Genomic DNA, 27,887 nt, shown 5'->3' with positions numbered 1-27,887 from the left:
TGAATTTCCAGTTCCCCCCAACCTCCTTTGCTCTTGTGTATACATTGGGTTTTTTGGTTTTGTTACTGCTGTTTTTTTAAACAAACAGGACTAAAAGAATAAAAAAGAGAAAGGAGAGAATCTGATATCAAAGTTGGTATCTCTGGCCAGGCAGAGTGTCTGAAATAATGATAGGAAAATGTGAAAGAGTAGAATTACATAGAACTTGAAGAAACATAAGAAACTTCAACTTTATGTGGCACAGAAGAAAAGCAAAAGGGAGATTATGAAGGTTGGAGAGGAACAATATGAGCTCCTGAGAAGGAAAAAAGGGGTTCAAGAAACTCTGAGGTTTTTCTTGGGTTTTGCAGGGGGAGTTGGGTTTCAGGGGGTTTTTTGGTAGCGATTTTGGGGTTTGGAGGGTTGGGTTTTTTGGTGTGGGAGGGAGAGGTAAGCTTTTTCTTTGTGCTTTGTTTTTAAGAAATTTGGGCAGGTGTTGAAGAGGATGTGATAATAATTCCAGGGTTGGAGATAATGAGGCTATGAACAAAAACTTTAGGAAAAGAACAATGACTGACAACATTGCAAGGATCTACCAGAGTCCCACAAGGGGGGGGGTACTTCTTGCCCACGATTCACTATTTACCTGTCATACATACACACACACATACATACATATATGATATGTACATATATGTACATACACATAGAAATATATAAAGCCATTCTGTAAGTTGATTAACAAAAATATAACAAAATCTCTTGTATTGCTTCATCTTAACAGTTTTAATTTTATAAAATTATGAAAGCAAAGAACTGAATTCAAAAGCTGATGCTCCTAAAGCATTACTGCTTCTTGAATATTATGAATAAATTCATCTTTATATTTGCTCTTGGTTGTATTCTTTCTTCCTACCTCAAGAATTCCTAATAATAGGAATTTCTCTAATAAAGACCACATTTCATGGGCCATCGTATAAACCATAGAAGTAACAGACCTTTTCCAGTGTTTGTCTTTTTACACTGAAAAGTGTGAGGGACTTCTACAAGATTCAGAGTTCTTTCTCTAATGAGCTTGGACAACATGATACAGAAGAAGGAACTAATGAGGAGCAACAGAAAAAAAAAATAGCAGCACTTAGTGGAAACTTTTAAGATGAAGACACATATCTGGAGATGTGCCAGATACTTTTAACATTAATTAGTTTTATATGTTTCTAGAAAAAGAGAATAAACCTAAAAGACACTGGGAAATACATAATGTTATTATTAAACACTGCACTATAAAAAAAACACCACATGTGCATACATAACTAAAAATCTGGTAGGAAGTTCATAGCTGTTGAAATTGCTATACAGCCCAGAAATAATGCAGATCGGTTCCAGGCCTCATGGCAGGACCCAGTCTCTTGAGGTTTGCTCACATGGCTGTATCTTCCTAGTGGGGCTTATCCTCACTGACTTCAGTGCTAGTAAGTGTTTCTGAATCAGGCCCTAAATCCTACACATTAAGAGAGAATCCTCTGCATCCAGATATAGCAATCACAATGATCATTTCTTTAAGTAAATAATACGTTCCAACCTACTATTCACTTTTGCAAGTTTTTTGAAAGTACTTAGGCAGATTAATAACTACCACAAAGAAACAGTGTCATATACCCATACAAAAGCACTCAGGCTAAGAAACTTTCCCAAAAAATCATCATATTGATTCAGCTACTGCACAAACTGGCAAATCCACTTCCAGTATGGATGCATCAATCTCACATATGATACTCTACTGTGTCCTCGTCTAAAACATTTCACCACAGGATGATGAAGCAGCTCCCTATGTTTTGCTTATTACATGCTTGGCGAGTTCCACACGTAGCAACAGGCTCTAATTGGTTTGAGTGATGTGGAGATCACTAAGAGCATGACTTGTTTGCCTCCTTTACAGTCAGCAGAGTAACAATAGAGCTGTGGAAAAAACATTCTTAAAGAGCCTGATTTCACTGTAATTCCATTGCTTTAGTGACCCTTTCAAAAGGGAAACGGTTGATGAGTTCCCAGAAATTCAGATCCAGGCCTAAGCCTCCGCATCATCTCCAAAGACTATGTGACAAAGGGTGGCTGATGCTGCAACACAGAATAAGCTGTACAGCAAGTCCCGGTGTCACATGTCCGCTTGGACATGATGAGGGGCAAGGGATTTGTTCTTGCATTGTTTTTAGTTCTACTCCTGACAACAGGCTTCCACCAAAAAGCTTACAATAAACATTAAACAGAGATGTATGTGAAGCTGAATTAGTTGTACACTCCATTCCTGAAAACAATCATGAATTCTCACATGTAAACTTAAACGTAAGCATTCCCATTGAAGTTAATGCAACTACTCATTCAAGTGAGCTGCAGGCATCAATTTTTGCAGAGTTCAGCCAAAGGAACTGTCTTAGAAGGCCTTGATTCATACCATATAATTGTGCATCACTGGAGAACAATCCAGTTACTAGATGGGATAGAGTACCTTAGACTCTACTACAGATGCTTAGCTTTCAATTTAGCAGGCTAAATCTGAATTGAACTGCTTATTGGTAAAAGGCCATGCTGCTGCCAACACTTAAGCTTTACTGTAAGAACAGCTCGATAGCATACTAGTTGTACCATTTGTTTGCAGAATATCATGAAAAGAAAGGCAAGATTTTCATATGGAAGTGTACTTCTAATCCAAGAACTCAGACATATTAACCAGTAACTTCAACACTAATCATATTAAAAAAAAAAAAAAACTTAATTGGAGAGAGAATTATTTTAGCTGATTACTATGCTGCAAATTTAATTCACTGCATTCAATGGACCCATCACTTTGAGAACTCATGAATTAATACATTCTTCCCAAAGTAATTTATACAGTGGAGCTAACCACCTTTACAAGGTATTACCTTCACAGTAAGCATTGTCCTCTCGAAGGGCTCTGAAACCATCTCGGCAGCTACAGACAGCTCTGTCATCTAGGTTTCGGCAGACAGAATGCTCCATACAGTTATGTCCTTCAGTACAAAAGTCATGGCCTGTACAGAAACAAATATGATTGAGAGTTAAAAAGAATCTAAGGATTATAAAACATCGCTGTCAAAGACAGTCCTATCTTTTTTCAGTTAGGTCAAAGAATACCTTTCTATTGTGCATGAGATATAGAAAAATAAATTGTACCAAGCATGCAGCAGATGAAAGGAGTAGTAAAGGCCACAAGAACAGACTGTCTCGAGGACTTCAATTCAATTTCAGATTATGCCATTGATCTGATGGCAGCCAGATAGGTGGCTTGCTTAAATCCCCTTACTGTCTCGTCATTGTTGAGTACTTTTACAGGACATTTCTTAATTATACATTTTTCTTCAGTTTCTTTTTTATGGTTGGACTTTTTATAAAAAGAGCTCAATAGCTTAGATACTCAGTAGCACATTTACTAATGGCATTACCTTCTTTTTCCTAGCTCTTTTTGTTCCCAGGTGTATTTGTAAAATCCTTCCACATTTCACTGAAGATATTTGGTTAACATTGGCTTATTTTGCTTTTCTCTTCTCCTCATATTTTTTCCTTCAAGATCCACAGATTGAATACTTTTCCCTGATTGCCTCCTCCTTTCCATTTCAGAGAAATTTATTTTTAAAACTTCACCTTTTATCCACCCCTCTTTCTTGCATTCATCTTTTTTCCTCCCCCTCCCCCCCGCCCACAAGTGGGACTGTTTTCCATTGCATCTTAATTACAAATTTTTGAGAGTCTGAACTCCTTTTCCAGGCTAGAAGATTTAAAGTGAGTTTTTCAACCCAGTAGATTTTTTTTTAATTCCTTAATTCCCAATTTCTCAAGAAATCTAATGCTGCTATATTGCTGAACACCTCCCAATCCTCCTTCAATATGATGAATTCAAGCTGGTTACAGTAACTGACTTGAAACTTCCACAGCTTCCACACCTGTCTAAAAATGTGTGAAGCTAGTCTCCTTCACTGTTTTCTCAGTGACTTTATTTAAAGTTTTCTTCTTTAACTGAAACATAAGAATTGGTCAAGCAGCAATCTTTCATTGTTCCTTTCCAGTAACTATTCCTATGTCTAAAATGTCTCATAGGGGAACTGGGTAATGTGGGACAGGTTCGGGGGATCGGGCTTGGTGCAACAGCAGCAACTCCAGAATCCAAGTTGGAATTAGGCTGTAACACAGGTCTCTTATAAAACAACAACCAACAAATATTTGTTGGCTGTAAAGATTACTTTACTTTTCATCACACCGCTTGTTTTCTGCTTCATATTTTGCAATGAAAGAGCTTCCATCCCTCACTTTTCAGAAGCTCAGTTACATACACATTTCAATCAGGAAAATGGCAGTGTTTGCTTGGAATTGAAATCAGAGGGTTGTTTTGCACTCAGGCAGTTCATGAACAGTGTGAAGGAACAGGAATCAAGCAAACCAGGACAAGAGAAACAGAAGAGCCAGTAAATGCAAGACGTACAGAGCTTAGGATCAGCAACAAGGTCATGGTGCAAACGTCACAGACCTACTGTTACAGAGGCAGATGTTTTTCAATTCTCTTTTTTCTGCTACGGTCTTTCTCCCATATCCTCCTAGGATATGCTTTGATAACGTTACTTGAATATTGTAATTTGCCATAACTACCACAATGTTGTTATCCGACACAGGACATAAAGAACCTAAAAGTGCTACACTTTTAATAATGCTAGAGGCTCTTTGAAAATCATCGACTACAGCAGAATTCACTGATATGGCACAGTATGTGTGTTAAGAGCAACCTCTGGCCACATCCATGGCGACGTCTGCTCTTTGCCCTTTTCTTGTCTTCCTCATCAAAGCCTGAGTTAATGACAAAGCAAGTGTCTTAGTTCTGAATTTCCTGGCCCAGACTGGCTCGTATCACACTTCAGTATTGCAGAATTATGAATATACATATTATCCAGTGAATGGTGTGGGTTTTAAGATTCTTTACACTCACCCATCAGCTGTATTAATCAACAAAATACGCACTGCTGAATAATACTGTACAACAGCTTTTTGTTTAAAGACTAAAACCTACAGCTCATGAGAATCAAAACTAGCATAGTTCATGTAGGATTGAAAGTGTTCAGAATGCACTTATCTGACAAACATTAAAACTTTCAAGCTACACCGGGCACAACAAACATAGAACTCTTTTCTTTAAGCCACTAAAGAGTTTATAGAAAATTATCACCAAGAAAATCCCTTTTGACTGTGATAGATTTCAAGACCTATCAACTTTCGTTGAGTTCTTTTCTTCCATTTTGCTCTTATCTCTTTGCTTGATGTCATTAATCTTTGTGTTTCCACTGAGTAGCACCAAAACCAGTATAGCTGCACTCTTCACTGAAGTATATCTAAAGCCAGCTCAACAGCCTGATGTCTTATTTCATGCCAGGTATCAATTTATCATGATTTAACTACAGGAGAAACAGATGTAGCCTCTTGAAGGTGCAATTGCTCATAGCTTTGAAGGTAATGGTATTAGTCCAGATCAGGAGAGCAGGCTCAAGACACAGAGCAGTTCCTTCATCTCTCCTCTTTGGTAAGGATCTGTCTGGGTGTAACAGAGGTACATAGCATACAAAAATATTCCCCAAATCTTCCACTTCTAGGTACAAAGTAGAACCACAAACAAGTGAGCAATATCCATTTACTGCACCCTACAAACAACTGCACAGCACAAAACATTCTCAGAAAGAGATATCAAAGATGCTGGGGAACACAGACGTTTCTCCAGTCTCAATTGTTTGGCCACTGGAATGAGGGGAGGGTATAAAATCACTAATTATGTATCAGGCTTCTTTGGATTTCCACCCACTTTTGGCTAGAATGAAACACAAATGCCAACAAACATGTTCCACAGAATTTATACTATTTGATATTTCATAAACAATTTTCAGATGTCGTGATGCAGACTTTACGTATTCAGCTTTACAAGGTCTATACTGATTATAATATTTAGGAGTACCCTATTTCAGGTGTTCAGAAAAAAGTCTGTATGACCTGTAAGAACACAAAATTACACTGAGCTTATATGGATCCTGCTATTATCTTACCTTTACAAATTTTGCAGCAACTGTGAGATAAGGGGATCTGTTGCGATTCCGGGCAGTTCAAAGCTGGACAACTGTCTTTCGGAATACGCTGCATTTTGTAGTCCTGTTAAATTGAGGTAATTCATTAATATTGTGGGAGGAGAAAAAAGTTGATTGATGCTTTACTTTATTTGGGTTTTAGCTTTTCAATTTACAAACAAGAAGTTGCCTCTGCCAAACTCCAGGTGCCTTTGAGAACTGTTTGAAAGGAAAACTCAGCACAATAAAATCATCAGGAACTTCCCCATATTCAAACATTTTAAAGCAAGCAAAAATGTGGAAACAGTTCTCACTCTCCCCATACCTTAACTCTCAAGCAACTCTCCTCAGAATTTTCTCCTAAAATAATGCCTGAATGGGTAACAATTGGTTCTCAAAAACTGAGGCAGAGGATCCCAGAGTCAAGGGTTCTCATACAAATCAAATAAAAATCAAACTTGAACATCTCTGATTTCAACTGCGGTAGTAACATTAAAGCAAATAGGCACTGATTCCCTGTTAAGAAAAAGAGGGTTTCTCAGCTAAGCTTGTATCAGGCCTCTGAAAATGGCCTCAGCCAAGATCATATCAGAGTATCTTCAGGCACTCAATGTGGGTCATATGCAGTCATTGCAATATGACCACAGTGAAATGCCGGCCTTAGCAATCAGGTTACCACAGATGTGCGGCATTTAGATTCCCTAGGGCTCTAAGGGATGTGTCCTGCAGTGCTCTAGTCATGATATGACAAAGACAGAAGTCAAGGCAAACATCTTCCTAGGTGGCATTTGTCTTAAAATCAGCAATCTTGTTAAAATATGAGCTCACTGAATTCAGGACCCTGTTATTTCCAAAATCATGAATATGCCATTGCCTGTATTATTATTGTATGGGTAACATTTAATTTTAAACTATTTTTAAGCATAAAATATAAAGATGAAACATGATAAGCACAGTGGCCAATGTCGAAATTACTGCTCAGACTTTATCTTAAACAAACTTGAAACAGAACCCAGCCCAACCCTAACCTGAACACACAGAAAAGCAAACCAGCCACTGATGCGTGTTTGTACACCAGAACAGACAAAACCCAGCAACCTCTCCAGCCAAAGACAACAAATCCTTCAATAGAAATTATATCAATTAGAGTACCAAAGATTGCATTTAATTATTTTTACAAACTAATTTGAAAGAGATTTTTTCTTTCATTTATTTTATAATATTTAAACAGAAAAGTGCATGCCTATAAGGGATGCAACTGCAGCAGTCCAACAAGAAAAAAGAAAAGCAATGTTTAGGATTATGCATACCTGAAAGCAAAAGAAGAAATTCGCTATGCTGCCTTGTTAACATCACCAGTAGCCTTTAAGCTTAAAATCCGTACTTGTGCCATTCCCATCAAATCTCTCTCAAGCAGGGTCATGAATTACATCCTTTATGAAGACTGTGGTGGTAATAACATAGTGACCACGTACAGCTTCCTAACTGATCCACACAGTTCACAGTATGCAGACTTTCTGCTCTGAAACATCATTCATAAGGCTGCTCAATATGAAACCATATGTATTTCAATCCTTGAAAAGCAGAATTTGAATCAGCCAGAATTGCTGCATAATATTTCTACCGCTACAATCAGGCAGCCCACCAGCAAACAAGCACAATCAACAAAACACAGCTTGTGCTCATACAATATCATACTTGCCAGCAGTAAGAAACACAAGGCAACACCACATAACTTTTGATGATTCTTAATTATATATACATATTCACTAACCGCAGAATTCATGTCCCAAGTGTCATGCTGAAAATGCAAAAATTGTACAACTGAATCAACAGTGTTTCCAAAATTATTTTGGGTCAGCTTCTTCCCTCCTTTTTCAAATGGATTTCAAAGAACCTACTCAGAGAATTAAGCTCAAAAAGATTCAAAACCAGCAACAGGAAGACAACAGTCACCAGTTCTACTTTGTAAAATACATTTTTTCAAAACTGTATAAATAAAGTTTGTAAATCTCCAGAAAAAGGGTCTGGTAGGTAGCTCTGACCCACTTCCCCCAGGACCAGACAGGAAAGGCACAATACGGTTTACACTGCAGAAGAGAAAGATATTTTAGGAGGCCTGAAAGAGGAGCCCTGGCCCTGAAGTCAAGGCAAAATCTACCACAGCTTTCTGGCCTTCATAGTCAGAAAGGATTTTAATCCAGTTACTCTGGGTCTGACAGTCTGGATTTCCTACAGCCTAGGCCCAGGGGAGTTTGTACACTGTTGAATATGGCAGTTACACTCCTCTGGGGCCACCGCAGCTACAAAACATGTTTGGGATTTCCCTCCGTCTCTCTCTGCCCTAGAAACGTGCAGTTGTTGTGCTCCACACCGGGCACGCGGCTCTGTGGGTAAGCGAAGGTCCCTGCCCAGTGAAGGGAGATAGAGCTCAAGGCATCACTCTGTGTCATTCCTGGCCTGCGGCTGCACTGCCTTGTCCTTAACCTGCCTTGTGCTCTGAAAAGCAACACTGCTAACACTGCAGGGTGAGGCTGCCTTGGCATCAGGTGCGTCCTGTTTGCAAATCAAACAGTGACTCCACCCGATTTCCAACACCAGAAACATAATCAGACACCTGACATGCCAGCTTTTTTCCTTCCTTTTCGTATATCACTGCCACTAACAATTATTCCAAATTATGCTTCCATTACACTTGCATATTCCTTGTAACTGAGCACATAATTCTGAACAACACTGCACATGGGCAAATAGAAACATAATGCAGTCTGGGTGTTCTTCATTACTGATGACAGTCATGACGACAGTCATGACACAGAAGGAGGAGAGAATGCAGCTCAATTGTCAGGTTGCATAATGAAAGCTTGCAACTACGAAAATAAACTTATTTTCAAAACTTGCTGTGGAACTCAGCAAGATCAAATAAACCCAGGACCCTCGAGTGCCTTTTCTGCTGTCACTTCCCAAGGCACGCCTCCCTGCATTTCAACAGTTTCATTCAGTGAGACTTTGATATTTCTAACATGCAACAAAAAATTTTTCCAGCCACAGTGTTCTTACCTTGCACTCAAACAGAACGCAGTCCCCTGAGTTTGAATACACAGTTTCTCTTTGTCCTTCAAAGTAGGTTCTGCCTTCAAATATGCACACCGCTTCAGGAGAAAATAAAAAATATCACAATAATTTTGTCAGAAAGTGTTGGTACTCTGTTCATAAAACTTATAAAAAGATCAATTCAGCCGCAAGAATATTCCAAACCCAGCTGCAAGAGTCCAGATATCACAAGAAAAAAATTCAGAGAAGATATAAAAGATGAAAGAACTACAAAAACACACATAAATAAAAGGTGAAGAATGGCGTGGCAATATGGAGTACTGATAGCTACTGAGAGGACAGAACAGATGTGTCTCAGGTCATGACTAGGAAGATACAACTGCCGGTCCTGGTAAGGATGAAGCACAGAAACGCGGCTCAGACCAGAAGAAATTTCATGGAAGGAAGCCAGTCTAAGCAGCCTGTAAGAAAAGCTCAGAGGTGAAGAGAAAAATGGAGATGTGAGAGCAGTGTGAGTGACAGATTAATAGATAATCAGTTTCTTGATGAGGAATGTTGTATGATGAAAGGTAAATACTGAAGCTGCATGTTTATTATTTGGTTTTGATATTGTTTTGAGGTTTCACCACCCCACACAGGTATTCAAGAGCTCTATACATACATCTTAATTCCAAGTTATTTACCATTATTATTAAAGTATATTAGAGCGTTCGAATTTTATTGTGCAGAAACTGATCTTCAGCAATCATGGGTTTTTTGTTTGTTTGTTTGTTTGTTTTCCAACAAAAGTAGGATCAGACATCCAGTGTTCAAATGATAGAATAGCTTACCGAGGCCTGATGTTACACCACCACCTCACCACGTGCCAGTCCTATATCCTGGCAGTACCAAGTTTTACAGCAGTGTGCTGAAAAGCTCATACTGGATTGCTCACTAAAGTTCCCATTTGGGATTTAAGGGTTACACAAAATACCTTCACAGCAAACTGTCTTCCTTTTTTCTAAAAGGGTCTATTACTGCAATTACATTATGCAAAGTATACAAGATAAGTAGTATAAGTGCTAGGTGTGGAAAATCTGACATCTCTCTCTGTTGCTCAGGACACAGTCAAGGTTCATGAAGGAAGGATAATCATGAAATAACAGGAGTAGGTTACCATCTTAAAGTTCTAGATTACGTGTTATAGGCCTATTTTGTTAATTTCTGATTTGCAGATGTAGATCAATTGCACTACAATTCATTCACAAATTTATCTATTCTGTTTAAACAGACTAAAATTTGTAGACATTTTAAAAATATCTAAAAGTTTTTATTGCATGACCTGTATTAATTACCATTACTGCTGTTACCTTCAGTTCTCCTTTATTTCTTTTCACCTGCAGCTCTTTGATTTTTCCAACTTTCTAATACATTGCCAACTTGTGAAAAGCCAACTCTTGGAATAGATGTTGAAAAGAAATGAAGGGCATAGTGACAAAAAAGTATCTTGTATAATATAAGCCTGCACGACACTTTCAAGGAGTAAAATCACACTGAGCCAGAACACCCCAAATCTCATGAATGGCAGAGTTTGCAGGCAGACTTAATAAAAGTAGTATGGAAATTCAAGAGCCACAGAAGAGAGTCCAGAAGAGAGTCCTAGGGCTACGTGAAGGAGAAAGTCTGTATAACATCCACAGACAGGTCACAAAGAGTAGAAAGAGCTCAGTCTAATGCCTCTTTCCTCTCCCAGAAAAAGGAAGGACACCCCTCAAACTACTGCAGAAGGAAGTCTGTGAAAAAGTCTATATAAACCTTTACCAGGGAATAGCAGATCTTGAAGCCAGAAAGGACAAGGCAATCGTCCAAGTACGAAGGGATGGAACTAGGAAGGCCAAGGCCCATTTGGAGTTTAATCTGGCAAGGGAAGTCAAGCACAGCAAGAAGGGCTTCTTTAAATACATCTGCAACAAAAGGAAGACCAGGGAAAACGTGGGCCCGCTACTCATTGGGACAAGGGCCCCAGTGACAAAGGATACAGAGAAAGCAGAGTTACTGGATGCCTTCTTTGCTTCAGTCTTTACTGCTAAGACTGGCCCTCAGGAATCCCAGGCCCTGGAGACCACGGAGAAAGTCTGGAGAAAGGAAGACTTTCCCTTGGTGGAGGAGGATCACGTTAGGGATCATTTGGGCAAACTTGACACCCACAAGTCCACGGGCCCTGGGGGGATGCACCCATGAGTGCTGAGGGAACCGGCTGATGTTATTGCTAGGCCACTCTCCATCATCTTTGAAAGGTCTTCGAGATCAAGAGAGGTGCTTGAGAACTGGAAGAAAGCCAATGTCACTCCAGTCTGCAAACAGGGCAAGAAGGAGGACCCAGGGAACTACAGGCCAGTCAGCCTCACCTCCATCCCTGGAAAGGTGATGGAACAGCTCATCCTGGACACCATCTCCAAGCATGTGAAGGATAAGAAGGTGATCAGGAGTAGTCAGCATGGCTTCACCAAGGGGAAATCATGCTGAACCAATCTGATAGCCTTCTATGATGGGATGACTGGCTGGGTAGATGAGGGGAGAGCAGTGGATGTTGTCTACCTTCACTTCAGTAAGGCTTTCGACACTGTCTCCCATAACATCATCATAGGCAAGCTGATGCAAAGTGCGGGCTAGATGAGTGGACTGAGAACTGGCTGAATGGCAGAGTTCAGAGGGTTGTGATCAGTGGCGCAAAGTCTAGTTGCAGGCGTGTAGCTAGCAGTGTCCCCTGGGGTCAATACTGGGTCCAAACCTATTCAACATCCTCATTAATGACCTAGATGAAGGGACAGAGTGCACCCTTGGCAAATTTGCAGATGATGCAAAACTGGGAGGAGTGGCTGATACACCAGAGGGCTGTGCTGCCATTCAGAGGGACCTGGACAGGCTGGAGAAACGGGCAGAGAGGAACCTCCTGAAGTTCAACAAAGGCAAGTGCAGGGTCCTGCACCTGGTGAGGAAAAACCCCATGCACCAGTACAGGCTGGAGGCCACAGACCTGGAGAGCAGCTTTGCAGAAAAGGCCCTGGGGGTCCTCAGGGACAACAGGGTGACGAAGAGCCAGCAATGTGCTCTGGTGGCAAAGGCGGCCAACAGCCTCCTGGGCTGTATTAGGAAGAGCATTGCCAGCAGGTCAAGGGAGGTGACCCTTCCCCCTCTACTCAGCCCTGATGAGGCCACACCTGGAGTACTATGTCCAGTTCTAGGCTCTCCAGTACAAGAGGGATATGGAGCTACTGGAGTTAGTCCAGCAAAGGGCCATAGATGATTATGGGAGCATCTCTCATATGAGGAAATGCTGAGAGAGCTGGGACTCTTCAGCCTGGAGAAGACCAAGGGGTTAACTTATCAATGTGTATAAGTATCCAAAGAGAGGGTGCAAAGAAGACAGAGCCAGACTCCTTTAAGTGGTGCCCAGGGACAGCAGACCCAAACTGAAACAGAGGCACTTTCATCTGAATCTAAGAAAAAACTCTTCTACTGTGAGGATGACTGAGTACTGGAACAGGTTGCTTAGAGAGGCTGTGGAGTCTCCATCCTTGGAGATATTCAAAAGCCATCTGGACACAATCCTGGACACAACGTGCTCTGGTTGACCCTGCTTGAGCAGGGGGGTTGGACTAGATGATCTCCAGAGGTCCCTTCCAACCTCAACCACTCTGTGATTCTGTGAGGTTGTAGGATCAAAATACTTAGGAAAGTATATTATAATCACACATTACAGCCTCATATTCAGAGAGGCTGACTGCAGTGTCCACATATTTACTGACTTTGGTTTTGTTTTCCTTTTTGCTCTGTTCAGCACACACAATGCTATGAACATGCTGGCAAACACTAATTAGGACAATTAGATATTCTTCCCACATCCACGGAAAAAGCAACAATACTTCATTTACACTACTTTAGAGAGTGAATCTGCACAGGGAATCTGGACAATGTATTTGGTGTCAAGTTCTCTTAAAAACATCATAATATGTTAAGATCACATAGCAACTTAACCTGGTTAAATACATCAGCCAAAATATTGATACTGACAGACATGCACAACTTTGGCTTTAGAGTAACAGACCATATTCTGCTTGCTAAACAGAACTGGGATATTTTGGACTCTAAACATAGAATTTTGAAAACTTAGGCATGACTAATGCAATCAAAATTGCCACCCATTTGTCAAATTAACTATGTTGGCCATTCAGTACTCAAACAACTTTCAAAGCAAAATATCAAACAATAAAATCAAATGCCAAGACAAAAGTGCAAGACGGTGCCAAGAGAAAAAAAAACAATTAAGGTTGATATTCTTTTATATGACTCTTGTATTAACAGTTCAATTAAAGGTCTATAAATAGCACAACAGTCTGCAAGGCCAACTTAACTGTAATGGACATGTCATTACATGCCTGCTGATAAAAGCAGGATTAGACATTTTTTGATGGACCCCTTATGTCAGCTGTTCTCAAAAGTAGTGATAGAATTTTTTCTTACTAGAAGTGCAGATAGGTATTGTGCCAAACACTAGCAGCAACCAATGGCAGCAAAGTTTCTACTTCAGTTCCACCTTCTCTGAGCTGATATTGCTAGAAGCTAACTGTTAAAGGGACTTTTCTGAAGAACTTTGTCTACAGGAAAATGGTGTAATGTGGAACAATAAACAGACACCTCCTTAAAACATCTCACAGCCCCATCAGAAAGTCTCAAGTGACAGGGATCCATAAGGCAGCAAGATAAAACCTGATGACATAATTAAGACTGAGTGTTAAGGACTTCAGAAAGTAATGAAGATCTGCTAAAAGCCTGCATACTTTTTAATCACTATTTTAAGTCTATGAGACTTAAAAGACTTAAGAGACTTAACTCTATGAGACTTAGTCTATGAGAGAGATATAGTCATCACCCATCAACAGTAATCTACCATATAAAAAGCAGGTTGCATTCTCCATTATCACGTCATAAGTTAAGACCACCCATCAGCATGATGAGGCTATTCCTGATACAGCGCTGATACAGGGTAATTCTTATCCTGTTCCACAGAGTCTTCAGTCAAACGGGGGGAAAAAAATAAAGCATTTTATTTGGATACTACCCATATTTTTGTCCAGATTAACCATCAAAAAATAGAGTGCGACAATTATGCATAATTTTTCTAAGACATAAAAACCTGCTGTGCATTACCAGTGAGATGGCTGTTTTCTGTAGCCTTTGAGGAAACAAGCCACCATGTGAGCAAACACAGGGTGAGTCTCCCTGAAGGACAGCACCTTCAGAGATTTTCTATGTTCTGTTTTGTTTGACAGCATAAAAAAAAAAAGAAAAAAGAGAATTACACAAATAGTGTAGCTACTCGGTTTATCCAAAAGAGTAATCTAATGAATTTGGGTAAAAAGAACTTTAAAGTGAAAGTTCCATGCACCCAAACCATACAGGCTCCAAAGAGACTTGTTTCTGCTCCAAAAATTTACAGCCACTGCCAACATTTTGGTTTTGACCAAGAGTCTGCTTCAGTGTTATTTAAGCGCCCACAGACTACACCCATATCTGAATGACTATCAGGGACCCTACCATCGCTCCCATGCTCAGCCAGACTCTCCTTTGCCCTGCACAATTTCCACCACACTTTACAGAGGAATCCTGCACTGTGCCTTTGACAAACATGCCTCGCGCACAAAGGCAGAGCCTCCTGTCACCTGGTATCATACAGTTCTATATAGTTCCATCTTTGCCCTTTTTAGTGTTTTTGTTTTCCTCCCAAATCTAAGTGTTTTCCCTTCCCCTCTAAATGGCAGCCCCTTGTTAATTGGGATATTACACTAATAATCACATATGCCTTATTTGCATAATGGCACCGGCCAGCCCAGTGTTGCCCAAGTCCCAGGAGAAGTGGATTAGTGTGCAGATGGAGCACCACATCTATAGCTGCTGTTAGAGCACAGCTCTTTCAAAGCACCTGTACTTCTGCATCTAGGTCTACAGAGGAATTGAGCAGAATTTTACACTCCCATCTCTTCCTCTCCCCATTTTCATTTCTGTATGATGAACCTGCCCACCTTCCCTTCCCCCTTCTGAGACTCATCATCTTCCTCACTTGAACTGAAGTGACACGGTTAGTTGGGCATAATCAGACACCCCCCGAGAAATCCACTGAATGTACCTGAGCTAAGTCCGCAGCAGTAGTTCAGCAAAAGGTTTTTAAAACAGACAGCAAGGTAAACACATTTTTGGAAATCTTGATTAAAGTCAGTTATGCAAATTGGCTTTCCAAATTGGATATATACTCACTCTCACCATTCATTATCAAGTAGTATTTAATCAAAAACTAATTTAAAAAAAAAAGCAAGTGCTACCAGTAGAGTTAGAAATTAAAAAAAAAAAAAGATTTTATAAAAAACCCATGCATGCCTAACATCATGCCCCTTTTTCTCAAGGCTGCCAAAAGTTACAAGCTGCTATTATCTATTGTCCATTCCTAAACAATATGGTACTTCATGTCTTGAGTCAGTTCAGGATTTGAAATATTTAAAAATGTAAATGTAGCTGGACCAGATGCTCACACTCTGCTTTGTCATAGCTAAATTCTCCAGAGTGCATCAAGCTGATGCACTCTGACCCACTTATAGAAAAGCTCTGACCCATTTATAGAAAAATGGTAAATTGGAGTTCATAAAAACTATTAATATGAATATTCCTTTTTCTGTCTGTGAAATACACCACTGAGGGAAAGCCTTAGAGTCACTGCTTCTGCAGAAAATATCTATTTCAACACTCCTACTGTTTTCAGTAGGACCTTTCCAGATATTAGACTGAGGCCTTGCATGCTTGTACAGCCAGTGCTGTACAGTGTGTTAGCCTGTCTATATGAGGTTGTAGCATATATCTGTCTCTAGGAGAGCTGCAATACTTTTGTCTTACAGCTGTGTCAGTCAAATCAATTTTTTTGCCCTCTTTCTTTGTGTACCATTGTGTTTCTATGGAAGCCGAGTCAGAAAGCGCAGTTTAAGAAATTATTTCATTCTTAATTATAGTCTATTAGCATCTTATCCGCAGAAGACAAAGTACAATTCTGCAATTCCAATGGTGTAGAAGAGGAATAAGTTCATCTTTAAATGTAATTTGTTTCTTCATCAAGAATCTCAGTAGTGACTAAAATGGGTTAAATAACGTTAAAACAAGATGCTTAATGAATTTTATGAAACCTGTTCTCAGTATTTTTCAAGCTCTTAACTAGAAAGACAAGACTAGTAAGTTCTTGAATCTGTTTTTGATATATTACTACCAAACACCTCATTTTCATTAGCTGAAGAGGTCTAGTGGGGAAATTTAATAAAATTAAAAAGGAACAGTGAAATTATGATGAACAAACCTGATGGATAAGAAATTTGGGATATCGCCCTGGCAAGAATAAGTCCTATCTCCTTTGGAACTATCTAGCTTTGTAATAGGGAGCATTATAGGGACTGAGAAAATGAATTTGCCTCCCATTGCCTCAATACATGAGCAATACTTCAGTATTTTACAAGAAAAGTGAGGACCAGGTAAGAATAATGTTGACAATGTGCTTTCAACATATATGATAGCTTTATTACAATACTGAATTAAACAAGAAAGTCAAATTGGCTTCTCTTTCCCCTTCTGGCCAAGTTCTATTGTTGTAAGAGATTTAAAAAAAAAAAAAAAAAAAAGCCAGTGGGGGGAGTGTCTTGAGAAAAAAGTTATTGGGAAAAAAAAAGAAAAAAAAAAAGGGAAGTATTGAAATATTGCCCTCAAATCCAGAACAATATCAGTAACTCAACATGTGCATTTCCTGGAGGACACAATCCTGAATATGAAAACCAGACACAGCCCATAACACCAACAGCTCCACCTCAGAGCCTACGACTAGCCAGCCAGAAGTGCCTAAGAGAGGCACGGACCTAAGAGAGAAGTCTGACAGGACAACGACTCCTTTCAGTCCTCCCTTACTTTCACCCCCCATCTGTGCCACCGCACCCCAGATATGAGATAAGACCTATCTCATCTTGCATTTAAGCTTGAACTCTGCAAAGGAGGGGACTGTGTGTTGTGTTGTGTGCAGTAACTACAGCAATGGCGCTCTGTTCACAGCTGGGGGTTTTAATGCTACCATCATACAAGTAATTGATAGATGCAGTGAACAAATTCATTTAATATTTTTACTTGTTGTTACTATCTACTTGCAAGTCTGCAAGTTGATGGTCTGGTAAGAAATACCTTCTAAAAGCCAGAAACTTGTCTGTTTTGTGACATGACCTTCAAGCTTTGGGGCAGGGAGGGGAGGATTGGCAAAGGGGAGGGACTCTTCTGTTCTACAAAATATTTTATTTCAACTACCTCCTTGGGATTTTATTTAACAGATCTTGAGCTCTGTCAAGTTGGTCTTCAAAACATGAAGCTATATTGGAAAGAATAAAGGACAGGGCTTTTTCTGTCTATGATCAATTATCAGCAAAAAAAGAATAAAGCCGGTCCTAATCAAACAGTTTCCCAGACAATAAAAAAGTTGCAAGGTACATACAGACTAGATTAAGTACAAGAGAAGCCAAGGTGAGAATCTTGAATTTGTTTGCTCACATTAAGATTCAAGCTTTCACAGAGCTCGAGCTGTCATACTGGAAACAGGACAAAGACACTAGGTGCAAATGTGTGGAATGTGTGAACTGGCAAGATGTTTTCATTTATGTATGACTGACCAAAAATGAGGTTGTGATTCCTTTATTCCTGTATTTATTTTAAATTTCTATATTTAAAGTGCATGTATTTACTCCCACATTTCTTTACAGCAACTCTGCAATAATGTAATGCAAAACTCAGTAACAAAAAAGTTTTTGGTTATGCATTTCTGCCATACTAACACCTGTGTATGTATAGAGCCACAAAAGATCATGGACAAAGCTTTTAAGCATTCTGAAGTCATTCTGCTCCTACTAAAAAGTTTCTTTGAATTTCACAGCATCCATTTGCAGGATTGTTCTTGTCCTCTATGTTATACTCAAATTTTATTTCTCATTTAGGTGCCTCAGGGATCTGCTAAACTTATGGCTATGAAAGCAGCTACAATGCATCTACAATGAAAGCATGTAGAAAACAGGAACTCCCACTTCACAACCCTGTAAAACTGGCCTAGAAAGGATGGTGCACTTTCAGTTATATTCACAGTCACCAAAGAGACAGCTTAGGGAAATAATACCAGAATTTATAGCTCTTCCCAAAGTAGTATCATCTCCCAAAATGATATAGGGAGAATCATGCCAGTTTATCTTTCCCTACCTCCAAAGCATTTGAAGTAATTGCTCACTAGAAATAACAGGTTTCTGCCTATTTTCCAGATGAGTTAAGAATATTTTCTTGCTTTGTTTTCAGAGCAGGAAAAAAATCTGATAATTGAAACCAGGTGTTTTCTGCCACAATTTATTACAAATGGTGATGTCAGTGTAATGCCATTCTAACGGGAGTTAGAATATCAGAATATATATCAGAAATATATCAGAAATTAGCAAGGTAAAAAATGCTGTTCACCATAATAGCTTATGACAATGCAAGACAGCAAAGCTAATATCTTCAAGTTTTACTCATCTGTTAAGAAAAAAGTCAAATAATTTTAGGGAATTTTGAATTAAATGTTACCAGTTAAATAAGAATAAAATGAAACCTGGAAAACCAGTCAAAATTGTGTTTGAAAGAGGTTTACATAATCTTTTACTTAGAGCAACCAGGAGAGTACCAGAATTTTCATTTACAAGCAGAAGTTATTTATACAATTTCAACAAGTAGAAGGACAAAATAAGTCAGCTACTCCATATAGAAAGCCTTAGGTTGGTCAACTACCTTCCTAAATTAGTAGGCAGAGCTTTCTTCTTAATGGCAATTGGTACCAAAAAGGAAAAAAAAAAAAAAAAAACAGTAAAAAACACTCTCTGAATCAGCAGAGATGCAGAACAGCAATTTAAAATATGAGAATCATTACAATTACAGTCCTGTGCCTGGCTACAGCAAAGAAAGAAAATAAAACAGCAGAAGTTCTTCTAATTCCCCTGAATTCTAAGTCTGCTGAAGAGGACTGCAAAGACTATTTTTAAGGGAACAGACGAGGAAAGTGTAAGAATAGACTGTTACACCATATCTGCCTAGATTTCAATTTTGAAGATATGTCTCACACGTGCAAAAGTTGCCAGGGTTTGAGACAGAATGCATTTTATGAGCCGACGGATGTAGAAATAGTGATCAATAACAGCCTTGAGGGTCTGTATACTATTAGGTATCTGCAAGCTGTGACTAAGAAAAGTAAACCAAGCAGTAGGTGGTTAAATCCACTGGAACATTTTCAAACTTCTGCAATCAAAATGACTGAAAAACACTGGTTTAAATCATTATTTCTGTAAAGATAAATAAAGGAAAACATTATACATCATTTTATGTTAATCTCACTGAATTAATTTCACGTGTATTTTACCAGCCTTTCCTTACACTCTCAGGAAAATAAAATCAAAATCGTGTTCTTAAGGTTTTTTGTTTTGTTGTACTATAGTATTTTGTTCGAAACAGAGTTTCAGTCTCCTCATCCTTCCCATTTATTCCTCCCACATTACCTAGGCAGTGTTGGACAACTGTATCTATGGTTTCTTTTACACTCCCGTGGCTCCTAGCACTAACCCCTCTCAGCCAGCTTTCCACATAGATGACCCTTGTCAACATGGCAAACCTGGTGTTGAGAGGAGTCAGTTCAGCTCAAAGCCTTCTTTGCAAAACCGTAGAAGTCCCAATGAGCTCTTTTGCTTCGTTATTTGACAGCCTGCTCTATCCAGCTCCATGACGTGCCGTGGCCTTTTCCCAGTGTTGCAGCTTCAGTGTTTTCACTGAAAGCCAAATTCTGCGCTTTCAAGAACACATGCCCATTAAGGATCATTGTTACTGGTACTACAGAAATATGCAAAATCCACAAAGACGTCCAGGCAGAAACTCAAACATCCATTACAAGCTGCTGATTTGGCAATGTGCTCCTTGTTAGGGGACAAAAAAATTCCAATGACAGGTGCAGGGTGACATTAGTTCATTACTGCTGAGAAAAAACATCTTGAAATCAACACAGGCACATGAACACCCCAATATCCTATGTGATTTTTGCAATTAGAAATTGAATCAGAATTTTCTTATTATTTCTTAAACATCTCACTAGGTAAATTCTGATGAAATTAGCATCACTGAAGTTGGGGTAGTGACACACTAAAACTGGAATGCTGCCAATCTGTCCATTCCCAGTTGTCTGAAAGCCAAAATATTCACATCTAACATATGTTAAGGTTTCATTTGCACTGGAAATAAAATATGCTGCTACAAGGATTTAATATTTTGTGAGCTCCCTGGTAAGAATGTGATGAAAAGGAAAAGAATAGGTTCTTTTCTCAGACTGCCTAGACAAAATAGGATGGGGTGCGGGGAAGGAAGAGAAGTAGGCCCTACAGCAAGATTTCAGTGCAAAATATTTTTAATTCTCTACTGATAAAATATAAAGTTACCAATATTATGTTTCCATTTCTTCTTTAGTGCAGAAAGCTATACACACTCTAATGTATTTTAATGAATAAGGGTATTTTTAAACATTTTATTTTATAATTCATTCCTCAGGCACACAATAACACTAAGACTGGGTTATTTACCATTAACTGGAATTCTCCTAATATACTGACACATTGCCTGCAGATCTCCAGTCTTCCAGTTGAGTTCCATGACGCACAAAGCCCAGAAGAGCTGAAAAGCAAGTAGCCTAGGAGGCAGCCACACACTTTGATGCATGAAAAGTTCAGTTCAGGCACAGTGCACTGACTCCCTCAGTTCTCCTGTGCTTACTCAGAACAATGAAACTCAAAGGAAATGAAGGAGGAAAAACATAGAAGCAAGATATTCTGGAGAACTCCACTTACTATAAGGTGTACTTTAACTTATACAATACAACAGACATACAAGGAGCAGGTTTCTGGCTCAGGAGGGAACTGCAAGTACACACAGGTGAAGACACTCAGTGTTTTCCCTCCAACATAGGCATATTGCCCAGTTTACAAAAAACAAAGGTTATTAGAGGCTACAAGTTCTGCAAAGACCCCTATCAATGCCAGCATTGGAAATATAACAGTTGTAAACTAAAGATATTGCTTTGGTATAAGAATAGTTTGACAATTTCTGCAGCTTTAGTAGGGAAAACACAGCAGAGACTGAGCAGTTTGGGTCAAGGGTCTTCTCACAACTTCATTTTCCTTTGGAGACTGGCCCTGTCTACAGAAACCAAGTGGAGGCTTTCAACTGCCTTCAGCTGGCTTTGAGTTCGGCACAGGCAAGGCACCCAGGACATTCTTGGAATATCTCAGCGTTAAGCTTCCTGAGATTGTATGGGCTGTGCCAGAGTTGCAGAGATGATATATGCATCAGTTATGCTTTTCTGCTATGCTTTTGTAAATCTAAAATTACTCCACTGATTTTGTGGAGTTGAACTGCATGAGTTCAAAGATTATTTTTTTCCACAAACATGTCTTTAGAAAAATGTGTGCTATTCCTAAATTAATAAAAACACTGCCTTTCATTTGGAGACATGTAGTTGCTGAAGTAATAAACCCGTGTAAACAGGCAGTAAAATGCAGTGTTATTCATCTCTGTATTACAAGCTTGTATATAATGCTCTTCATCTGTTATTATAATGTAATACTATTATTGTATGTGATTCAAAGGCCTGAGGAATAAAGTTGATGTGAATCATTTCAGCACAGAAAATCTAGAAAGCAGAGTCTGAAGGGACACTGTTCTGCTAAAATGCTAACTAGCATTCAGAAATTCTGCATGCTGAATGCAGGAGGATATAAAAAATGTCACAGTCCTAGGGAATAACTCAATGCCAGCTACATTCCTGACCTGTTTTAGTAGTATTCTTAAAGTAGGCTAATTTATCTGATTTTTCAAAACTTCCCCTCAAAATAAAAGAATTTATGCTCCGTTTGCACCAATATCTTAAGCAAGCCACATTAATATTTATGATCAAAAGCAACCAGTTCTTTGCACTGGACAGAATGCTTCTTGTCCTCTATATTCTAAAATGTCCTTAAAAAAAAGCTTTGACAAATGAATGAGCATTACTTCACTGCTAAAGAAAAAGATTAGGCTCCATGCAGCTTCTTCCTAGTTTTGATCTATTCAATAGTTCAACAACTTAGTCTAGAATCTAGTATAGTGAAGCCCTGATTTCAATAGACTTGGGCCTTCCTTTAACCTAATCCTGAGTATCTGCAGGGTTAGTGATGTTTGACACTTCTTCTCCACAAGATTATGCTACAATAACCTACAGTGCATGTTATTAGAAGACTAATGTGTTGAGTCAGGAGCTAGGACTTCAGATGTACGAATTTATAGTTGGAACAGAAAACAGTAAAACTATGTAAATGCAGTCATAAGTTAGTAGTAAAGTATTTCACAGTATCGCTTAGTAGTTCACATCCTCTTTGAAGGATATTGCAATCTGGCATAATTCCACACAGGCGAACACAGGCTATGATTTACTCTGGGATCTACCTCAGGAAGCACAACAACCAACTAAAACTACTGATTCTCCTTGGATACCATACGAAAAACATCACCACTTTGATCAATGGTATCCAAAAGTGCAGACTAGTCCAATCAGTACAGGCTTTTTTACTGCAGGCGGTCTCTGTGAAGGTCTGGTTATCAGCACTCTGCAATTGCTTTCATCTTCAAATCCTGCATGCACTGATTTAATTTATATATTTCAGGTCCCATATTAATTCTATATTAAACTGTGGGGAGCAAAAATGCACAAGTAGGGGTAACTTGAACCATGCCCCACCCCATCATCATTTTTAATGAGTTCTCTTCACATGACTTCTGTTGCTTCCTCCACTTTCAAAGACAGGCAAGCTCTACTGTCATATATAAATACTGCTAATGGTACCCTAGCTCCAACAGATCGTTAGCTAGTTATTACTGGTTTTAGTGTCAATGTTCTTGTTGTAAGAGCTTCATACTCCTCTTTGTATGAGCTGTTTCAACATACTTCCACCATTTGCTCCTGTCTCTGAATCCACACATTCTCCCTATCCTGCCTCCCTTGATCATAACTTCCAGTTCAACACCAACTACACTCAATTTTCTGCTCTGCGTATGCAGTTTTTCACAAACTACAAAAACCCTCTTTTCTTTCTCCACTACAAATCACAGTTCTTTCATCCTGAATTAGCAGGGGAGTCTCCTGGCTCCCCTACAGCATGGACATGCAGGCCATGTCCATGCCTACCATGCCTGCTGGAGCTGGTCTTTAGTTTCCAGGCTGCTGGACTCCAACTTAGGTAGTAGTTAAGACAGCCTGTTCAGCAGGCACAGATGTAATTCAACACTCAAGTATAGACTAATCCTATCATTCAAACAGATCTCTCTGAACTGCAGCCTCTGCTCTTGTGCCACATTAAATGCAACAGAAGTTCCTTCAGTACACTGATGAAAGGGGCTGAGGCTGGCATGCTATGCCATAGATACAATACATCTAAGGCAAGATGGTACCACCTCTTCAGCCCAAAGGAAAGGTAGAAGTTTGGGGAGAAGATGAAATTCAGTGAGCAGCACAAGCTTAAGTCTGTAATGCTTAAGTCCACCTGGACAAACATTAATGGATTTGCTAGAAAGCTTCATCTATATTCCTTACATTTCTAGATAAATATTTTGTACTACTGCTGATGGGCAGCTGCTGTGCAAGTGAGAAGCAGACAGGCTTTTATAGCTCCTCTGTGTCAGTAGGCTAAAAGAGCTGGGAGTTTGTAGAAGTGTCTGTAGCTTTGGGGAAAAACTGAAGCATTATGAAGAGGAAAGTAGAAATCCTCTTAATTTCTAAGTATAAAATTAAGTTTTCCTGCAAGCTAGCAAGACAGATCACCAAATCAGAAATCCATCCATGTTAAGAGGTACCATGTCCACATGTATGTTTTTAACCATTTTGCTCAAAAACCCTTTCTGAATCATATAGCCCCTTTACATGCTCACTCTCTCTCTCCATACTTGTTAGCAGTAGAAGTGTGAGTTGATCCAGTGCAGTCCTGTGCTTTTTACAGTTGCTTAAGACACCTGTGTTAGAGTGCAGGTGGGGCTACAATATACCAGAAAACCATCTAATGTCTGTTTCAGAAAAAACAGCACATGGAAAAAAAAAAAAATCACTGCCTGCATATTTGGACATGATGACACTTTAGACTCCACTGAAATTGGTTGGGACATATTTAAATAGTTTGGGATTAGGTCTGTAAATGTCTGCAGTGTCACTGGGAGAAGGACAGTGATGAGAACAGAACAATTTCTTCCTGGAAATCAGTCTTGGGGTTAGGAATTATTACTGTGTCAGACACTGGTACAATGATCACTGCTGGCATTAAAAAATGAAAATCAGCTAGGTTGTTAAAAATACACTGGCTCCATTTAAAAAATACATACATCACATGGCTATTTAAGTGATGCCATAGTGTTACTACCCTGACTAATAAGAAAGTTACCATAAAAAGATTTGCTGACCAAGTACCAATTGCCTCAGCTACTAAGACATTGGCAGTCCTTTCACAACTCACTTAAAATAAATGAACTTGTCCTTGTATTTTTTAAGCCAAGTCCACGGTGTAAAGTTATATTTTATAGGGTCATTAGGGGAGCTTAATCTCTCCCTGTTTTGTATCAGTGCCTATCACCACACAATTCATTTGTCTTTGCAGAGGAAAAAAAGAAGTTAATGATCTCTTGCACACACCTTCTCAGTTAGGCTTAAAATGGCATTGGGAATAGGAAAGAAAATTCTCTGCTTTCTGGCTCCAAACAAATCTCTACAGGAGGCTCCCATTGATCTAAGATATATGCTTTGGTAGCTTGATGAGCTTTGTTGAATAGCTTGCCTGTAGCCAAAACATGCATCCAATGCATTGTCCAATTTATGTGCCTCGGAAGATTGTACTTCTTCTAACCCATTCCGACTAACAGAAAACAGAATGATAGTTTGCATGCATTGTCATTCCCATTGACAGCAGCATCTGTCTTCACAGAAGACAAAATGGACCAAATTTTCTGAATGTCCTCAAAGGTACAGGGTTTGGGGAGAAGGTGAGCGCTTGTTGTTGCCTTTGTTCTCTTTCAGCATACATGAAGAAATAGTCAATGCAGTATCAGAAATTTTTTCCTATGAGATTCCATAATAAATGTTTTTCCATTAAGTAAACATTTAAGAAAAAAACAGTTAGTTGCACTGAAGTTCATACTCTAAAGCACTGAAAATGTCACCCAGGGAGATATGACAAAACTGCACTGTCTGATCATTTAAATACTGGACTGAAATTATTTTTCCAGGGCTTGGCAGTGTGGTAGGTTTTCGCAAGTCTCTTAGCACAACTGCTTAATGAAAGAACCAGACTTTAAAAATCCAGCACTTCCTATTCCTATGCACAACTGATATACTGATATCCATCAGTAACTGGTGGAAAGATTAATCTCACTTAACTTTAGCTTTCTAAGAGTGTGGTATCCAACTGAATCATCTGGGCTCCCTGTGTAGTCACTAGAGGTAGAGACGCACACCCCCGGAAGGCAATTCAGCCCAACTGTTCCAGCCACCCCTTCATGTAAGTGCCCTCCTAAGGTGCCAGTCTCCAACTGGCTGCTGAGAGAGCCTAGAAGGCAAACTGGTGATAGCCATACCTGTGAACGAAAAAGGGCCAGGCTCAGGCTTAAGCACTGGTCTGTGATCATCCACATGGTTTGAGTGTTAGCACACTCCATGGAAACATTTGGACCAACTAGCATGTTTTGAGACAACATTAGGCATGGTTTGGGGAACAGCACTGGCCAGAGATCATTTCCCAAACAGCCATCTGGGTACAGATATTCTGTTGGGGGAAGGGGAGGAGAGCGTAGCCATATAGGTGTGAGCCACAAAGTGCCACCTAGCCCCAGGGCCACAGGACTGTACCTGCCCTGTTTTATTTAGTAGTGTAAGAGTTCAGACTACATTCCTAAATTCTACATGGCTAAAGCTACGTGAAATGAATCTATCCTGAAGTTTAAAAACACACACCCCACACCCAAAACCCACGACCCACACAGAACACATCCGCCTGTGAATCCTGCTTGCTGGTCACTATAAGAGTCTTCGATACAGTACATTTCTGCTCTTTTATGCTGTCCGTCATTAAATCAGACCCTGTTCTTCTCAGTTCGGTGGCTCTGTTAACACACCAGCAGAAGAAAGGAAAGGGAAGAATTTAGCCCTGGGTGCAACAGAACAAGGCTACCACAGCTACCATGGCCTAGACAGCTTTACTCACACAACAGTTTGGCAGAAACAGCTCATCATCTGTTACAAGGTACCACAACTAGCAAGAAGGAAGCAGAGATAACCATAGACATTCTGTCTTGCAACAAACATTAAACTCAACCAAAGAACAGTATATTAGGCATGTTATTTTTTCCTCATCATTTATGATTATCTAATGCTAAGGATAGTGCTTCCTTAGGCAACACTCCCCTATTAGCTTCTTTCCCAATTATAAGCCATCTGTGTTCAGCCTACATGACCTAGTCAGATGCCATGTCCCCTGACACTGTTCTAAGAAATGAGAATAAAAGCTATTTTGAGAAACTACCCAAATGAAGGAACTCAGATCTGACTCCTTGAGCAAGAACTGCGGTCACTGACTGCAATCAACTCGGGACATGAACTGAAGATGCCAAGAGGGCAGGATACAGCTGGCATATATATATATATATGAACTTGTGACAACTTAGCATTTCCACCAAATGGGCCTGGAGAATAAATGAGGGTCCCACAGTTTGTAATGCCTCTAACTTCACTCTTCACACTCTTTCACTGGAAAGTAATTATCTTGTCAGTTTGCACTCAGTCTTTTGGTTGCAGAGAGTCAGTCTCTTGAAACAAAAACCCACACTAAACCCACACTAAACCCACACTAAACCCACACTAAACCAAAACACTTTACATACTCCAGATGAAATTGGAGATAATTTTTTGAAAAGAAATTTTTATTTTATGATCTAATCATTTTCCTGATAGTTTGTCAGAAAGTTTTATGCATGCACGTTAATTATAAATTGAATTATATACTGGCAACAGATTAATAGCACTGGAAGTTAAAAAGCTTTGGCTAATATTAAGAACATCAGAAAGGGACTATCAGAGTAATTATCATACTGTGCTGTAGCACAGCTGCATCTTAAATGCAAGAAGTACTAGCGCTGTACAATGAGGTCAGTGTCCATAAGCCCGTTCATTTCTTGACCTTTGTCAAGACTCCCAGTAAAAATAACAACTTCATGCGGAGTCTTATGATGTGAGCACGTGCCCACTAATATTTGGATGCGGGTTTCTCCAACTCAGTTCACACGCAGTACATTACAGAAAAACACTTGACAGGATCAAGTCCTCAAACTGCGTCGGAATGGTCAAAGATTCGAACAGAGGCCTGAACTCTGTGCATCTTACATCCCCGAGTTACCAATTCCCTGAGCCATATAATATGCATGGAAAAATCTGTGTAGCTGGGACATTTGAATTCTAGTTTCCTCTGATTAATCTAGAGTAAGTTAATAAGGCTTCCTAAAATGGGGTGGCTTGTGTAGCTTCTAACACAACTGAATCTTAATAAATTCCCGTGGAAGCAAGACTAATGGAGT

The 27,887-nt window shown here is 39.4% G+C and overlaps 1 protein-coding gene across 1 annotated transcript in view; it reads right to left on the bottom strand.

Annotated features, from left to right (window-relative positions):
* Nucleotides 1-27,887, bottom strand: part of NELL2 (neural EGFL like 2) — a 151,297-nt gene that overhangs the window by 81,077 nt on the left and 42,333 nt on the right. Inside the window, exons 10-12 of the mRNA XM_067314413.1 lie at nucleotides 9,153-9,244; nucleotides 6,075-6,177; nucleotides 2,901-3,029 (exon numbers count right to left, since the gene is read on the bottom strand). Of these exons, the coding sequence (XP_067170514.1) occupies nucleotides 2,901-3,029; nucleotides 6,075-6,177; nucleotides 9,153-9,244 (324 nt within the window). The remainder of the gene's footprint in view (nucleotides 1-2,900; nucleotides 3,030-6,074; nucleotides 6,178-9,152; nucleotides 9,245-27,887) is intronic.

This window comes from Apteryx mantelli, chromosome 1 (genome assembly GCF_036417845.1).
Source record: "Apteryx mantelli isolate bAptMan1 chromosome 1, bAptMan1.hap1, whole genome shotgun sequence".
NCBI classification, from domain to species: Eukaryota; Metazoa; Chordata; class Aves; order Apterygiformes; family Apterygidae; genus Apteryx; species Apteryx mantelli.
Note: the sequence above shows the minus strand (reverse complement) of the source record. Positions and strands in the feature narration are given on the sequence as shown.